At 35.7% G+C, this 19698-nt stretch overlaps 1 protein-coding gene across 2 annotated transcripts in view; it reads right to left on the reverse strand.

Annotated features, from left to right (window-relative positions):
• Nucleotides 1–239: 239 nt before the first annotated feature.
• The window catches only part of LOC150084451 (14-3-3 protein zeta), a 111324-nt gene continuing 91865 nt past the window's right edge, over nt 240–19698 (reverse strand). For both annotated transcript variants that reach the window (XM_090376085.1, XM_090376084.1), the window contains exon 6: nt 240–1363. In XM_090376085.1, coding sequence (XP_090232211.1) covers nt 1304–1363 — 60 coding nt within the window. In that variant the 3' untranslated portion in view covers nt 240–1303. The remainder of the gene's footprint in view (nt 1364–19698) is intronic.

The raw sequence follows: 19698 nt of genomic DNA on the forward strand, positions 1-19698 counted from the left end.
CAGTGTGACCACTCTCAAGTTAAATTATTTTTAGTTTGTGTCATTTTTTTAAAATGACATACATCTGTAACAAATTAAAATGAAGAGTGCATTCCTTTTAGGGTGTTTTCTATTTAATAAAACTGAAGACAATAAACATGGCATCAAACGTTTATGCAAAACTTTTTTTTAAAACATTAATATATTGTCAACTGAAATCCTTTGGTTCCAAGCAGAGAAATTATTCCAAGACTAACAAATAGCATAGATGACAATCTGTTTTATTTTCTACACAGCTTTGTTAAATGTCAGAAATTATAAAACAGGCATGCACAATGTATGGGAGATGTGACATTGTTCACAATGTTTTATGACTGATGTCTACTATAGGACAGCAAATATGCCAGCCAAAGACAAACGACTTTTGCTTGAAAAAATTCAATGCATTTTTAGCTGGCACTGCCACAGACCCAATTTTAAAACACTGATCTGGACATAGTGAAAAACAAGAAAACTAGAAAATAAAGTAGATTGAACTTTGATAACCTTAACAAAGATTTTAAGAAATGCCCTCCCCTCAAAAAGCATCACACCGTGGTACACTTTTTTTTTTTTTTGCCATTTGCTTTTTTAAAATTGAACACTAGAATTCTGAGGTCAAACTGTGTTGGAAAGTACAATCTACCACTGTATTTGTAAACTGCTTAGTGAGTGAATAACTTAGCTACCACCATGTACATTTTACGGAGGGAAAAAAAAATAAAATAAAATAAATCAACGGACAAGCAGTAGAAGAAATTTTTGGCATTACAATACATCTGAAAAATGCATGACTAAAAGTTCACTCGTCTAATGGAATTCCACTGCTGTCCAGACTAACTTGATATTTGTGCTGCCTGACTCTGCAAGTTTTGCTCACAAAAAAAGGCAAGATTATCAAGCTTATGTGCAAATACATGCTCACTTGCAAAGTCTTGTCAGCATACAGATTTACAAAGTACAAGAGGGGAGAAAAAAAAAAAAAAAAAGAAAAAAAAAAAGAAAGAAAGAAAGAAAAACCACCAACAATGTTTGTGGAAATTTCTGGCACGCCTGCTGGTTTAAATGTGTGGCTTACTGGCTGTTCACGCTCGCCACAATTCTGGACTCAGTTTTAGCCACTCAAGATAACACTTTCTTGTTATGTTTATAAACAGTTTAAACACCTAGTGATCTTCAAGACTGTTTCAGGCTATGCTCAGAGATGGTGGTGCAATTGATAACAATGAAAGGCTTTTGTTTTGAGGCTGAGGATGTATTAAAGACTGGGGAATGCACAAGGATATCAGTTGTCACCACCTTCTTGCTGCTCATCTCCATCTCCTTGCGTGTCAGAGGTCCACAACTGCAACAAAAAGAAAAATAATTTTTTTAAAAAAAATCATTTTTTTTTATTGTTTTTTACTATATACAGTTAATTTAACACTTTACCCAGATATTTTTAAATTTGCACCCCTATGCATCAATCAAAATAGAAAATGATTTTTTCCTCTTTTTAACTAAACATGGATATACATAGTCCATTCTGGTTATTTGGCACACATTGGGACTAGTGCATTTTGGCCCAATTAAGCGGCTACCCCAATTATCCAAAGTTTCATGTAAATAGTTAAAAATACAATGTACCCCCCCCCTTTACAACTGGTTTACTGTACAATCAAATCACATTACGACTAACTCAGCATAGTAAAGTACTGTTCACTACACGATGTGCAATAGATGCCGGTCATTGTGATCACGTTTGTGAATTGAATTTTAATTTGAACAGAGATTCAAATTAGCGAAAATAGGAGGAATATTATCCACGGGCTACAAAAGCAAAGATATATTAAACACAAATTTACCCTTTATTACCTTACCAATTAAAAAATCGGAATAATTGGATTGGATTCTGTGATAATTGGAATAATTAATACTAACTAGTTGACATTTCTGTTCACTGACATTTGTAGGTGGGGTTTAATTTAAAACAGTAAAAAGATAAGCAATCAATAATAAAGAACACAGCACACACAAATTGCAAGTAACACAAAATGTGCAAGTGAGAACGGAGTAACGAGTTACAAAGCTTTAAAAATAGGAATGAAGAGAAGATCTGAAAAATTAATTTTTTTATATGATTGAAGATTTTGTGGAAGTGTAAACACATTTCACCATAATAACCAACAGAATTCCAGCTGTCAGTATTATCGAAAATTCAGTAAGATCGAGTTTACTGTCCGTTTATGATAGATTTCACTAACAGAAAAGCCCAATACACAGGTGACTGCTAATTGTTTTATGGTTGTGACCTCCAGAATTTCGACTGAACCACGTGGCACCGTCGGAGACAATTGTAGGGTAATCCCCAGTGCTGCAGTCTCCTGCCCCGATTAAACGAAGTAAACCCTGGCTATTTTCTCAATTGGTTTCTGTTTTTTATGATTTGCCCCAAATAAACGGCTGCCCTGATTAACCTCAAATAGCCGGAATCCACTGTGTGTGTGTATATATAAGGGGGGGGGGGTGCCAGGGTTTCAGCTATCATGGATCTCCACTTGACTATACGAAACAAGGCAATGCTACTCTTGTTGACAAAACAATTCTTTTAAGTTTACATACAACCATCTACAGGAAGGCAAACCACTGGAAAAGCATAGTTTATGCTTTCGAGAGAGAGAAAAAAAAAAAAAAAAACACCCATCACGTACTATACTTCTATAAATATGAATACAATATATTTGTAAATAAAGCCATGTTTTGTCATATGAGTTTTTGTTTATTCAGACAAATTTATTTTCAATCTACACTTGATAACTGGGATTCTACTGTAATTTTGGAAGATGGCATAATTTTTATGCAAAAACTTTCTTAGAAGACATTATCAAGAATGAATGAATACTTAACTAAGTATGTATTTATTCATAACTTTTTAACCATAAAAAAAAAAAAAAAAAATTACCCTCCATGGCCATTTTTAAAATTCCAAGTAGCCATATTCTCCTAACTAGATCTATGCTTACATTGTTGCCCCCCCCCCCAACCTTTTGAAATGACTGCTGCCACGAGCTCATCAAATAATGCCCTTTCTGTGTGAATCAAACTTGCATCATGTGGTTGAACTAAATTACTTAAATATTCAATTTATTTCACATCCTACAAAATTATCAAAAATAACACTAGCATCCTCAAAACCGACACGGAATTCCAAATTAAATGACAATTAAAACAACAATAAATTAAAAACTGCTTGTTTTTTCATTATAACGTTTTCATTTTTCTTTTTCTCTCTAAATCGCTTGTGTCAGTTTCAGGATAGAGTAGAGAAATTTTTTTAGAATTCATTCATCTGAGCACTATCACGAGAAAAGCATATTTAAGATAAAACTTGTGGGTCCCTTAGTATTTATTATTCAAGTGATGTGTGATCTAATAACAACACTGGCTAGCATGATTTTTACTCCACTAATTCATCAGCTGTTTTCAGTCAATTTTCATGTCTAGATTTTGGAAAGAATTCATAATTTCACATCAATGTTTCATTACATCACAATTTACAGGTTTTTCTATTTTACCCATAACTTGTACATCTTACTACAATGTAGGGAAGTAGATATGACATTGATTTGTTGTATTACCTGCAAATAATGTTTGCAATGGAAAGCAGTGTAAGTACATGTACATATACTGCATAAGCAAAGGAAATGTCTGAATCACTCTGATAATTTCTGCAGTGTGTGTGTGTGTGTGTAGTTTACAACAAAAACCCAAAGGAAGAAAATCTACAGTATAACTAAACATGCATATTCTTTGCATATTGTTTAGTACTAATCAGGACAAAACTTGGGTTCCACGGTGAAATCCTAGTTATTTCTGCATTTCTTGCCAAGGACCAAGCAGTGCATGTTATCCTTATTTGTTTAAAAATGTAGATTGCATTACATTTCCTGCCACTTGAAAATGAAAAGTCACATCTACATACAGTACACAAAACAAAAGTGTTAGCTTTTCCAGACATCTGGAATACAGAAAATATATACAGAAATATTTTCTGTATACCAGAAAATATTTTCTGTATTTTCATAATACCTTTACCTATATACTGTTAATTAGCTCTGCACCACATGAAAGGGCACAATTAATTATAATTAAAAAATTATCTTTAAAATTTTAAGTCCTTAAAAAAAATTTTTTTTGAAAAAACGATAGAGAAAAACAATGACAAAAACTCATAAGGGGTCAAAAAGATAAATTCTCCATTGTAAACCTAGGGACTTGACAAATATATGTCAAATCTGCACTATGTGAAAATGTTAAGTTTTTGCTTTAGTCCTCGGTGGTCACAACTGCTACATGAAGGATCATCAATACACCTTCCAAGATCAGGTGGACCAATATTCGTTGTTCCTTTTCACTGCAACTGTCCTTTGCACTCTTCTCATAATCTGCCTCAGTATGCCTAATCCCAAAGTAACTTATTACAGACTAATTTACATTTCTGTAGTATTCAGGGTTTACTGATAATTTATCCCATGAATTTTGCTTCTCTTCACTAAGATAATCACCCCCCCCCACCATCCATTTAGGACTAGACCTCGAACATTACCTTTTTGTTGGTATAAAATGCTTAATAGAATAACTTTCTTAAACTTTGGCATTCACATTTTTTAAATGTTATCATTTGGACCCAATGAAAAGAACTTAAATGATGCCTAAGACCATTATAATTCCCCTTTTCTCTGAGAGCAGTTATTTCTTTAATAGATCCCACATTAACACACTACAGGCAAGTGATTATTTGAAGATCCTTAATACCGTCGATTCCGGTTATTTGGGACACATCGGGACTAGTGCATTTTGGCCCGATTAATCGGCTGCCCCAATTATCCGAAGTTTCATGTAAATAGTTAAAAATACAATGGATTCCCACTTTACATTTGATTCACTGTACAATCAAATCACATTACGACGGACTCACCACAGTAAAGTACTATACGATGTGTAGTAAGCACCATCATTGTGATCACGTTTGTGAATTGAATTTTAATTCTCTTAAATGGCGATTCTAATTAGCAAAAACAGGAGGAAATTTATCCACATTCCATAAAAATAAAGATATATTAAGCACAAATTTACCTTTTATTACCGTACCAATTAAAAAATTAAATATGTGATAATCGGAATAATTAATACATACTGTAATACGTACATACCACCAACTAGTTGATATTTCTGTTCACTGACATTTGTGGGGAGGGATTAAAATTTAAAAAACAGTAAAAAGATAAGCAATCAATAACAAAGAACATGGCACACACAAATTGCAAATAACACGATACGTGCAAGTGAAAACAGGGTAATGAGTTACCAAGCTTTAAAAATAGGAATGAATAGAAGATTCCATGGAAGTGTGAACACATTTCACCATAATAACCCACAGAATTCCAGCTGTCACTATTATCACAAATTCAATAAGACTGACTTTACTATCCGTTTATGATAGATTGCACTAACAGAAAAGCCCAATAAACAGCATGTTGTCCCAATTAAGCGAAGTAAGCCTTGGCTATTTTTCTCGACTGGGTTTTGTTCTTTAAGATTTGCCCCAAATAAACGGCTGCCTCGATTAACCAGTGGCTCAAATAACTGGAAGCCATTGTATATGATGGATCTTTACTGATAACTACATAGAGAATATTTCTTTCCACCACAGCATTTAACATACTGATGCAGTCATCTATCGAATCCAGAAATGCCCACGATTACTCACTGAGTAACCTGCTCACATGCTCCAGCCAGTCCCTGGAAAACTGAAGTCTCCCGTAATAAGACATTCATAACATGCACAGTCATCTAGTATATAACACACTGATTCAATAAGTTATCTATTATTGGATATGCATGGTAATTAAAAGAATGACAACTTCTCCCCTTGTATTTGCCACATTCAAATTCTGGATTAAGTACATGAGGTCCCTGGTATCTGAGTCTTGCAGTTACGAGGATTTGAAAATTAACAAGCACTGAATATTTTTGTGCAAAATTTTGTGAAAAGACTAATTCTACGACAATTTTATCTGAGAGGGAAAAAAAAAAAAAAAAAAAACTCCACACCTCTGGATTCATTCTTTATTCGAAAAACTTAAAAAATAGTGCAACTTCAATTAACTTTTACTTAACCTTAAATTGTTCAACATATAAAATATCTAATAAAATAATTGCTTCATTTTTCAGTTCCTTCAATCCATTTTTTATTATGTACAAATATATAATGCATATTACGAATATTTGGTCCCTGTTTTATGTGGAATTTTCTGGAACCAATTAACATCAAATAACGAGGACCCCCAGTATATAATAATGACATGTTTCCAATATTCCCTATGATTTTTAAATTTTCATTTAATTTATTTATTTAACCAATTCATGAACTATACTTCTAATGGTGTGGAATACATAAGGTCCTTTTTAAATTGTAGGAATTCATGTGAACTCCCACACGTATGAGAACTAATTACTCATTACCTTATGAGCTATACTAACATCTTGTCACACAATTATGCCTACATAGCTGCCAACTTTTAACTTTCAAAAGGCTGGAGATCAGGGATTCGTAAGCAGGAGTCCACATTATACTAGTATTTAAAATTTACTGGCAAAATACACATTTTATATTAAAATATGACCTAAATATGGTATACCTCAGTGGTTTTCAACCGGGTGCAGCAACAACATTCCAGGGGTGCCACGTAATTTTGGTTTAAGTTACTTATTTATTTATTTTTTAAAAAAATATTATCTATTTATTTCATTATAAAAAGGCATACAGCATCCATTGTACTGTATCTTTAATTTTGTGATCTATAATTGATGTTTATTTAATACCTCTACATAAAGAATAAAATTATTATATAAGTATGTATAATATGTTTATGAATTTTGTTTATAATTATATTATTATAATAACTATCATAACATATTTTTTAATATTATATATATAATATTCTTTTAATATTACAGAGAGAGAGAGAGAGAGAGAGAAAAAAAAAATCGGATTATTAAAAGGTCGAAAACCACTATGTTAGGTATTTCTTTTGGCTTAGGGGCACTGAAAATATTACTATGGACACTAAGGGTGCCACGAACCAAAAAAGTTTGGGAACCTCTGGTCTAACCAGTGAGCACGCTTATAAATAATTAGCTTATCTAACATTTTTCGGCCTGTGGATTTCCATTTGGATATTCTATTAGACGCTGACTGATGGCCCTTTTCAGAAATGTTGAGGGAAATTTTGTTTATAACAATGGCCCAGATGTCTAGACTTGATTGTCAAGAACATTGCCCAGCCTTTACCAGCAAGATCTGAACTCAATTTTTGTTTTTCTATCTAGGCTGAATATTCTCTTACTCAGCACTGGTAAAAAATATTCAAGCTGTCAACTTCCACGACAGATGGAAGTTTGTTCCAGCAATCAACCACCAGCTGGCTAAAGGCAAATTTCTGCACATCTATTCTTTACAACTGTCTTTTCTCATTTTGAAAATATGCACCCTCAGTGTGTGTAATCTGGGCAAGAGGAAGAATCCCATCAGCACAGAGCATGCTCAAACCATTCAAGGCCTTATACACTTCAATCAGATCACCTCACAGGTGCCTAGTCTCCAGATGCCATAATTTGCAGAACTTAAGCCTTTCTTTGTAAGAGCAACCTTTTGTTCCATTCACTAATCTTGCTGCCCTTCTCTGTACTCATTCCAGAGCTCTACATCCTTCTTAAAATGTGGCCTCCAGATCTGTATACAGCACTCAAGGTGTTGCCTGACCAATGCCTTATACAAGAGGATAATCACACCCTTTTCCCTGCTAGAAAAATTCCTGTATATAACTGACAAGACACCAAGAGCTATCCTTGCAGACCGTCTACACTGCTCAGAAACTTCAAATCTGACTCCACAGGTCCTTTTCATTTTCTACCACCCTGTGTGGTACCACACAATTGATGTTACTCTGGGGTTACTGCTACCTATATGCAGTGCTTTACATTTGTCAAATGTTAAACTTCAGTTGCCGCCTCTCAGCCCATCTGCTCAACTTTTCTAGATCCTGTTGCAGTATCATCATTAATAACCCTGCCAACCTTAGTATTATCTGCAAACTTAGAAATTAAGCCAGATATTCCATCATCAGTATCATTAATAAATACAGAAAACAGCAATTCTTCTCCCAAGTCTATGGACCCAACACTGAACCCCAGGAGAACTCCACTAATAACATTAGTCCATGAAGAGTGGTGACCCTTGATTACCACTGTCTTCTACCACTCAAACATCCCTTTATCCATAGCAGCAATTTGCCTCCCAACGCCACACTGCTCCAATCTGTGCATCAGCCTTCCATGTACAACAGAATCAAAAGCCTTCCTCGGATCCAAATATATGATATCAAAATTATTCTTTGCATCCAGTTACTTTCTGACCACATCATAGTATCCAATCAAATTGGTCAGACAAGACTTCCTCTTAACAAACCCTTGCTGTGTCTGAACTACAACTTAAGTCTTGCCTAGATGATCCTGCAGTGCGTCTTTAACCAGCCTCCATTAATTTCCCCGGAACAGAAGTTAAATTTACAGGTCTGTAGTTACTTGTGTCAACCTTTGATCCTCTTTTATGAATTGGGGTCACATTTGCACATCTCCAGTCCATGGGTACTTCTCCCAAGTCTAAGGAAGCTCTCATGATTATGGCTAAGGGTTTACTTACTTCCTTTGCTGCCTTTCTTATGTTTATCTGAAACAATTTCTCCTCTACTTTGCACTCAAGTTATTACAAAATCATCCAGCTCACTGCCAGAGTTTAATTCACCTCAGGCATTCCACTCCCTGAATAGCTTGTCATGTGTGAATGCAGATGCAAAATACTCATTCAGTTTGTTAGCTACCTGAGCACGATCATCAACAGTTGAACCATCAGTGGACCAATCTGATTCATCCCTTTCCTTCTAGAGTTTACATAAGTAAAGAACTCTGTGCTGTTTTCCTTTGCCAAATATTTCTCGTAATGTGACACTGCACTCTACCTATGTCAACTGGCTGCACTTCCTTATATTTTGTGTCTTAACAGCATAACCCCTCCTCCCTTCCTATACACATTGTACCCCCCAAATTCCAATTCCGCATCCCTTATATCTGTGTGCACCATGTCTCTGATATTCCAACAATACCTGCCTTTGATGTTCTGACCAACACCTCAAATTTCTTTAAGAAATTCCTAGCACTAACTGGTGTACACGCAAGAATACACACAACACCTGTTCTTATCTTAGCTACCCCAACATGTAATTACTTGTTCCGCGATGACTCCCAGCAGTCTCTGAATACTCCCGCACCTTGTTTTCCAGGCTGCTGCTCATTCCAATAGAAGCAGTGCAAGAAACACTTTCACCTCTGCAGCAGCTACTGTTAGTCTATTAGTCCATGTATCCCCCAAAGCTAGCAGTTTTTAGACCCACCCAACACTGCCTCAATAGCATCAGCAAATATTCTTGCACCTTTTCTATTTAAGTGTATCTCATCTCAGTAGAAGCAGTCTCTCCTGTTAACAAGCATCAGACCAGGCTGCAAAAAATTCTACCCCTCAAGCCTTGCACAATATCACCAGGGCCAAACTGATTAATAAGGCTCTCGTCATATATTCCCTCCTATTGTGTCTGGGCAGAATTGCAGACACTTTGAAATTTAACCCTAACTCAACTTTTTTTCAGCATTGACCTGTACTTGTTAAGTAATTCCGCCGGTTTCTTACTCTTCATATCATTAGTGCCAAAGTGTACAACAATATCATCTTTTGTGCCCTTAAAAGATGATATCTGCTCTAAAGCGTCATCTACCTTTTCCCCTAGCAGACATACCTTGTTCCTGTTCCACACATCTTTATTGCACAATATATTCCCCATTTTCCTTACAATAGTCACCGATAACAACTAGTTCCTGAGAGACCAGTGCACAATCTGCCTTGGGGATTGTTGCTGTGTTGCCTGATGTTTAAGTGCAAGCTCTAGCATTGATGTGGGCATCTGAGAGCTTGATGGGCTCCTCAATTTAAATCCCTCAAGGGCATCTACCCTGTTCTTCAAGCTCTCATATAGGCCCATAACAACGCTCAGTTGCTGCCCGATTTCCTCACACTCTTTACATCAGACACACAGACAAAGATATTCACCTTGGCAATATCATGTCATTTCTGAAAGCTCCACAAACACCAAACAAGCAGTACATTTCCAAAGACTGCGATTCAGAGGATAACAACCCCTCTCAGCTCTCTCCTGAGTCAGAGCCCTCCCACTAGCTTGAGCCTTTTGCTTTGCTTTGCTGCTCTGGTCTGAGACAAGATTTCGATTCAATTTCAATTAAAATTTCTAATTCAATACAATTAAAAATAACACCAAACTTATATCCCAATGCAGTTATAACACTATATATATATTTCAGTATCGAGTTATCTCCAACCAAGTTACATTATATGAATTTCGTATCTCCTATCAAGTTATATGTATTAAGTTGTGACGTTACATCTGTAAAATCTAAGTCGTTATATGTATTGAGTTAAAAAAAAATTATGTTCGTAAAATCTAAGCAGTTATAATAGATAATAAATGTAACTATCTATTGCCACTCACATGGTTTGAACTCTCGTGGTAGCTATCTATGCCAAATCACAGATTCTAAAAGCTCTACGAATATAGCTGTCGTACGCTACATTCTACGTGACAAATAAAATTACATAAGTAGTGCTACAATTTATAATTCTCTGCTGATACTGATTTCACACAGCAGGTACTACCAGTACCTGCTGTATTGATAACAATGGAGGCAGAAATAAATTGTGGTTTCCATGCAATTACAAGGCCAAGTAAAGAATAAATGCACCAATTTAATCAAAAAATACTATCCTACTAAATTTAAATCGAGTTATACAAAAACAATAAATTTAAATCAACAAATAAATAAAAGTCCACTTAGCAGCTTTGGATATTCCCGGCTCCCACTCATCAAGAGTGGGAGCCGGGCATGTCCAAAGTAAGTAAGGTTTGCAGATCTCTTTCCAGCCCACAATTAATAAGATGACAGGGTCAGACTATTAACACCAAATGCCAAATTTCTTCTCGTAATACCCTCACTATCCCAGTTTTTGGACATACCATAACAGGCATATTATCAATGCTAAGTGCCAGACAGCCTTTTGAAGGAATCCCACAAGATTTCAGAAGAACATGTCTAATGCTGTAGAGTTGCCTCCTAGTGCTGACACCGAGAGCAAACTGTTTTGATTGCCGCCCCCACCCGCAAATTTCAATTACAAAAAGTCACCGCAACGGGATATAGCTTGGAATCGCTTTGATTATTTCATCTGTAGAAATCTAAAAAGGCCCATTTTTCAGAGTTATCACTGCCTCTTCCTTCAATATCCATGCAATTGAACTAATAATGGCTGTTTCTGCTCTTCCACAACTTATTCTTAGTTAAGTTTTTATTATGCTATTGGGAAACCTTTTTGTGGAATGTTTATTTGCATATTTTATGACAAAAGATGAAAATAAACATTCAGCGTGTATTTTTTGCAAACATACAGCCTGTTTGCAAATTTCTGGTTAGACAATGTTTCCTGCTGCTGCTTAAGACTGAAAAATCACAGCTGCATATGGTACAGAAAGACAAGCATGTTACTTTTTTATTTTTTAAACAATACATGAAAAATCTTGCACATATCAGGTGTGACAAAGTTCTCAGTCCCATAATAACTGCAATGGATACCCAACTGTATATAACTCACACGTTATTAACACAATTTAATAAAAATATAAAGTAATAAAACAAGACAGGATATTTTTTTTTTTTTTTTTTAACATTAAAAAAAAAAAAAAAAAAACTGACATCTGCATTGTTAAAAGAAATAAATCTGCTCTGTTAAGCCCAGATAGTAGGAAAGGAACGTATGCAGTAGTGGGTGAGAAAGTCTACCTTTGTACGTGTTCAGCTTCTCGAATATGTTTGTTCAAGGTCTTCAGAGGGAGCCAAAATTTGAGAGATCCACTGCAATATGTTTAATCTCCTCTGTTCTATTCTCGGAGATGCTGCAGTGGGACCCAGCACTATCCAGTAGGGCCCTAATTACGCTATTCTTATGATTGCTGGTTTCTGGTGTGTGTTAGTATTAGCAGAGACATATGATGCAAGAAAGCAAGCTTATACAGCATCAGCCAAAAAAAAAAAAAAAAACCTCCACATTTCACCCATCCGGTCACTCCAAATATTTGTCTAGTTCAGCCTTAAATTTATTTAAGCTATCAACTTCCACAACAACAGATGGAAGTCTGTTCCAACAATCAACCACCCACTAGCTAAAGGCAAACTTCAGCACATCTATTCTACAACTGTCTTTCCTCAATTTGAGTCTATGCCCACTCAGGTTCTTAATCTGAGCAAGCGGAAGCATCACATCAGCATTGACCCTGCTATAACCATTCAAGGCCTTATACACCTCAATTGTAATGAATGTATTGTCCCCAGCACACAGGTTTCCTGTACACTCTTGTTTTTACTCTGGGCCATCCCTACAAACCAACACATCAAAGAAAGAGAGGGGTACCATCTATTTACACTTCTGACGTAAACTGAATAAAAGAGGAGAAACCACTGAGGAAGTTGAGAACATTGTCCTATTCCTCCGACATAGCATTTCCATGCATGCATGGGGGAGGCAGAACAGACCCACCAAAAGTTCTGGACTCCAGTTCTTCCATAGCTAAGTCGGCAATAATAGCAATAATTGTAGAGCTCATAGCCATGCTGTGAACCTGCTTATACACAGTATCTTGATATAAATTGGAAGCACTAGAAAGGCATAATACGACACCAGTACAAGTATTTTCCATATTCAAGGAAGTCCTTTTAAGGCATCACTCTCTCTCACCATACATACGTACCCACATCACACTATGCTCAATGGGAATGCATGTGAATAGCGACACTACATCAAATTACACCTTAGCCTCAGTCTTCAATTACTTGAGAATATATAAATTGCAGTCTCTATTGTCTTTAATGGTAAAGTTTGTATGCCCTACAATAGGAGATATCAGTTTGGTCAGAAACCTAGATTGCATGCGCAAGGCTGCCTACAAATGATACAATTGGTCTAAGCAGTATCCCGCATCATGCAGTGTCCAATAGGTGTCCTTGGAGATTTTCTGGCATTCAGCCATTCCAGCAGGATTTTGCTGATGTGTCATTCTAATCCTACCAAGAGATTCCTATGGTTTAAAGATAGTATGAGGAAAGATATTAGTGCAATAAAGACAGACTATGGGAAATCTGATGTGTCTGAACACTTCTGGGAGGGGAACCATTAAATTTCTCTAGGCGATGCCATCATCACCGATCGTTTGCATAGGTACTAGAACCAGAAATGGCTTGACAGCTTGTGAATTTGTTCTTCAGAACATAATATCCATCAACAGAGACAGAGGAGTCTATTCATCCCCTCTTTTCTTGGACAAGAGGGACAGTTCTGCCTGGGCCCACTCCGGACCCATTTCCGATCTTCATGCACGCATGAAGGATAATTCCATGATCCTACAGTAACACTTGCTGTGAGCTGTGATGTTTTTTAAGGATGTGTCACGACAGTCAAGTTTCACTGTTGATAAAAGAGGCAGTCACCATTGAAAGATAAGGAGTTGTTTTATTCCTTTTAATTTGTAATATTTTGTATATTTTAGTTTATATTTCAGTTGTATCATTTTATCACTTTTAACTCTACAGTTGTCAGTATATATTTTATTTTTACATTAAAATTTATCCTGTCTTATTTTAAATTTTTATTTTATTATTATATAATAATAATATATAATTAATAATTTATGTTAATAAAGTTTGTCATTATGGCTGGTGTATTCCATTGCAGCTATTATAAGTCAAAACTTTCCCAACCCCAAGACCTATATGAAGGATAAGTTCCCGGACCATTGCAATAAAAAGAACACAAAGCAAAGGCATTCATAAATGGTTTTATCTTTATTCAAAGTGATTACTACCCGACTGGATGCATTCAGACTGTTATAAAAGTTTCTGAAAATAGTCAGCAAAGGTGCAAATAAAGATGTTCAGTTCAGCAGTTATGTTTTTCTTTTATGTCCTCAACATCGTGAAATCTCTTTCAAAAGCAGTTTCCACCTTGGGAAAGAGAAAGAAGTCTGCTGGTGATAGATCAGTAAAGTAGTTGGTTGATCTGTACAATTCCATGTTTTATCAGAAATGTCTTCACAAGAAGTGTGGAATGGGCAGACACACTGTGATGCAACAAGAACCAACTGCCTTTCTCTCGAAATTGTATCTTCAACTGTACATAAAACAAAGCATTGACTCTCTCTCTCTCTCTCTCGTACAAATTTCTTGCGAAACGGACCTTGTTTGTCATAAAACATGATTGGCATCATCCTGATCCCAGACTCCTGTAAACGAAACTTCTTTGGCGTTCACGATGATTTTGAAGTCCACTGCATGCTCCAATGCTTCGTCTCTGGATCATACTGAAACACCCAAGACTCATCTCCAGTGATAATACAGTTGTGGATATTAGAACTGTATTGACAAGTTTGAATGAAGCCTTTGCATGATGACACTCTTCCCTGCTTCTTTTCTAACCCTTGCAACTGTCCTCATTTCAAGGATTTGACAGGCAACCACTTATTGGGTCATCACAAACATCCTCAAGTAAGTCTCTGAACTGCTTATACCATTCAAACACACTGGTGTGACTTAATGTTTCATCACCACAAACAGTATTTTAACAATCTGCATGGCCGACCGGGTGGGTAAAGTGCCTGCCTGGCAACCCAAAGGTCGCGGGTTTGAATCAAAGTACTGCAAAAACCTTGGGAGGTGCATTATGGCCACAGAAGCCGATGCGCCAACAACTACCAAAAAAAAAAAAAAAAAAAAAAATCTGCATTTCTTTTGCAGATTTTCCCAGTTTAAAGCAAAATCAGATATTAGTCCCCTGATCCATTGCAGAATCATGTTATGGAACGTTAACACTACTAACAAAACTGACTGTTAATTACTGGGCAATATAAATCGCACAGTTTCAGGCTAATGTTATTTTTACCAAATGTGAAGCTAAACTAAACATAATATGAAATGAACAGAACAAAATATGTCTTGGAAGCGAATGACTCAACTACCACTCGTGGTTTCCGAGAAAACCCATTAGTCCTAATCCAACACTTCATCAATCAGATACTAGATGTAAAAAAAAAAAAAAAAACACCCACCAGACAGAAATACTCTCACTTTCATAACAAACATTTGTCTCAAAATACTACCATTAATTAAAAAAAAAAAAAAAAAAAAAAAGCACAAACAAAAAGAAAACCAGCCTTTGAAATTATTCCGGATAACTGATGCTCTACTGTATATAAAATATTTAAAAAATGTTTGAAGTGCCTTACACCTAGAGTTTTGTTGTCCAAAAAAAAAAAAAAACCACCTGTAGACATAAGAAACAAAACCAAATAGAGGTAGTACTCGCTTCACGAGTTATTTTTATCAAGTATCAACAAAATTGAAAACATTAATAAATAGGAATTTCAGACCATGTGCGTAGCTATAAATGGTCTCATGAAATTGTTTAAGGTTATCCCTGCTTTTAGCTGAAACAGAAAAATGACCATGCATTTTTAAGACAATACAGTAAACCCCCTGCTATTCGCAGTGGCTGATTTAACATAAAATGAAACCTAAAAAAAAAAAAAAAAAAAAAAATGCAAATTTTAAGTTGCATTGAACATTTTCTGCCATAAAAAAACATTGGCGTGGCTAAAATCACCTTTCCTGGTCAAAACAGCGCTCAGTGGGTGGGTGGGTGGGGGGTGACAAAATCGCGAGTGTGGATGTTTCTCGCTAATCCTTGTTCAGTATGTGTTATGCGCTTGTCATGGAAGGTTTCGTGGTTTGCTTTTAATTTATATGCTTATAAATTGAATAAATTTATCAATTTATATGCTTACAAAAGTGAAAAATCTACGGTTTTGCAGTGTATTAGTGTAAACAGACTTTTTCGAGAGTATTAACGTTAGAAAGTGACTTTATTGTGGACAAGTTCTTTTCTAACCCCTACAAAAATATGGCTACGAATAACAAGGGAATTGTGAAAAGATCAAAGGTGATGACATTAGCGAATAAAATTCAGTTATTAGACAAAAGTTCTAATGGTGAAAGTGTCTCGTCAGTGGCAAAACATAAAATCAATAAGTCAATAGTACGATCAATCAAGAAATCGGAAGAAAAAATCCGCTGTAGTGTCCGTGAAAACGCGCTAATTGCTTCAAAAATTTGCTCTGTAACTCGTGATGTTAAATTAGAAAAAATGGAAAAGGCTTTAAATCTGTGGATAGAAGACCGAACTCAAAATAAAATTCCCTCAAGTTCACTCATCATTCGTGAAAATGCAAAACACCTTTATCAACACTTTAGCGAAACTGGTGATAGCACTGGCGGGATAAGTTTTTTAGCTATAGCAAAGGCACTGGATTGAAAGATTTGTTTGAAATTTCTAATAAATATTACATTTAATATTAAATTGTTTCTTATTTTCATTTCGATACCTCATGCTTGCATTTCACTATGTACTGTCTATGTACATAGTCATATTATGAAGGTACATATACATACATACATAGACAAAATTTTAGACTAGTTTTTCTTATATATTTCATACTTTGGAACGGAACCGTTTTATTACTATGGGAGCCATAACTCAGTATTCACGTTTTCAGTATTCGCGGCATTTCTCAGGAACGTAACCCCCGCAAATAGCGGCGGTTTACTGTATTTTCTTTATCAATATCTAAATTACCAAAAGCATATTTAGCTAAATTATGAATAATGTGAGCATGGAAGTTTGCTTTAATTAAGTCTTCATTTAATTTCTTAATATTTTGGAATAAGGATTTATTACTCCCAAAATTACAATTTGCATTGTCTGCACTGAAACTAGGTTACCCTTTGGCAAAAAAAAAAAAAAAAAAAAAGTGGATCATGATGTTTTATTATAAAAAGTGATTTTTCTGATACCTATGATTTTATTAATCATCTACCAGTTGCACGATTTTTGCGAAAATTAGTTAAAGGTCACACAAGCACAAGTTTTTATGCTTTGCGACAAAATATAATTTGATCGAGAAGTATGAAGTTAAATGCATGGTGTTTATGAAACTACATATATGAGCTGGAGAGGCTACAATAGGTTATTTCTTTACGATTCATTTTTCAGTGGCAGATTTTGCATTTGAGGGGTTTTTAATATATCCCCCTGCGCATGTGGGGTCCGAAGTGTACGCCTACTACACCTGTGTGAAAAGCTACCATTGCATTACGAGGAACAGGCATTGAAAAATGAAAATAAAGGACAAATTGTGCCCTTTCTCGTTTCAATAAAGGACGTCTGGCAACCCTACCTATATCACGAAAACTTTCAGTTCATCCAACATCCATTTTGGTCTAAAGCTTGAACATCTCATGGTCAGCATATAAAGTTATCACTCTCTCACATTAGCTCAATAAACACTTTAGATCGACCTAATGTTTTTTTTTAAGTTAGCTCGTTCCACTGAAAAGAGTTTAAAATAATGTCCGAACCAATACAATTACATCTGCGAGGACAACACTTTTCCTTCACTCTCACAACAGCAGTTATTTCTTTGAATAAATCCCACAATATACTACAATAAATGCCACCTTGCAGTTCCTTTACTTGAAGATTATTAACAGGCAAACAATGCTAGTAATCAGATAAGGATAATGCTTTTTCTTGCAGCCTCTCTAACATGTCGATATAGAAAACATGCCGCGTAACAAGTCCAGCATTGTTCTAACCTTATGATCTACCAATCCCCCAGTTCCATCAGATGGAACTGGGGGATTGGTAGATCAACAGATGAAAAATAAAAATATTTTGTGATAAGACACCCTAATTTGTTGGTTGATCATTTGTCTAGCTGCTAAGTATAGTTGTCAGTCATTTTGCCCATATCACACTCCACTCATTTTTGTTTTCCAAGTGTTTAACACTACACCAAAACTGAACAAATATTACACTATGACTTGTGTATATTGGTTACTGTTTTCAAATCTATGCTTCTGAACCAAAAGCATACCCTCCATCATGCTCATCCATTCTGTGCATATTGTACATGGCTGTATTCAAATTCCACATTCCAATAAGTGGCACTGTTTTTAATATTCTTATAATATCAGCTTCCGTGACTTACCAATAGTTGAAATTCATTTACTATGCTCTTAAGTGTACAATGGAAATAAATGTGTGCCTTTGCAATTTTAGTAACTGGAAAACAGCCCACATAATTGCTTATCCTATGGTGAATCACAATTGGGCTTTGATCTGTTCCTTAGGTCCTAGATGTCCCAAGAGAAACAATGCAAGAATAAATTCTACCTCTAATTATAACTACCATTAGGCTATCATCATGTGTGTACCCCTAAAATAGCAGTTTACTGAACCACCCCATATTGCCTTGATTGCACATTTTCTGTTAGCAAGCACAGGCAATGCCAAGGGAGAAAAAAAAAAATCTACCCCAAAAGCCAGGCAATCTCTGAAGTGTCAAATTGATTGACAAGGCTCTCATCACTAACTCCCTTCTAATGTGCTTAAGGAAAATTCCAGACATTGAAATTCAGCCACAGCACTTGGCTTTTTTCTCAACATCACTTCACATCCAATTAAATAAAGCTTCAGACTGCCTATGCTTAATGTCATATACAACATTACCTTCTGCATCGTAAAAAGATAGCTTTTTTACAACATCACTAACTTTTGTATCTGACAAATATATCTTGATCCTATTCCACATCTTTATTCCATAAAGGTATTCCCCATTTTCCTGACAGCAGTCTCAAAGAGTAACTACCTCCTGTTTGACCAGAGCTTAGTGCTCACGGCAATTCCACTGTGTGGCTAGAAGCATGACAGTCACTGCTAATGTAGTCATCCAGCCAAGTACTTTAGCCCTGATTTAATTCCTCCGAAGACAAACAATCTCTTCTTCAAGGACTAAAATCGATCCATCAAAACAACAAAACTTCCTCACTCCCCACACCTGGCACATACAGAGGTGCTGCTGTACACCCGCCTACCTACAACAAGAAAAAATAAAGCCTTGAATATTTTGTATAAATATTATATATGAAACTAATAAATATGACTAGCTGTTAGAAGTTGGAAATAATATACAAAGTGAAAGTGGCCGTGAAAGAGAACTAGACAAATAGAAGGAATAGTGAGTGATACCTATAGCAGTTTTTAGTCTATTACTGCATATAACACTTGACAAGTGAAGAAAACAGCGTTTAATCAATAGGAGAGCAAGTCGATTAAGACAAATATATTCTCAATATATCAATTTAGAAAATAGAAAGGAGGAGTAAAACAAGGTGAACCAATAGCACCAAAATTCTTCACTTCAGTACTAGAGATGGTATTAAGAAAACAAGACCAGTGATACCGGCATAAACATCTTAGGCAGGCAACTAACCAACCTCCATTTTGCAGACTACATGGCCCTCTTTCTCTGAAAGAGATTCACAATTGGAACGAATGATCCAAGATCTAAACCTCAA

This window comes from Mastigoproctus giganteus, chromosome 6 (assembly GCF_048544385.1).
Source record: "Mastigoproctus giganteus isolate SK-2022 chromosome 6, ASM4854438v1, whole genome shotgun sequence".
Classification (NCBI taxonomy): Eukaryota; Metazoa; Arthropoda; class Arachnida; order Uropygi; family Thelyphonidae; genus Mastigoproctus; species Mastigoproctus giganteus.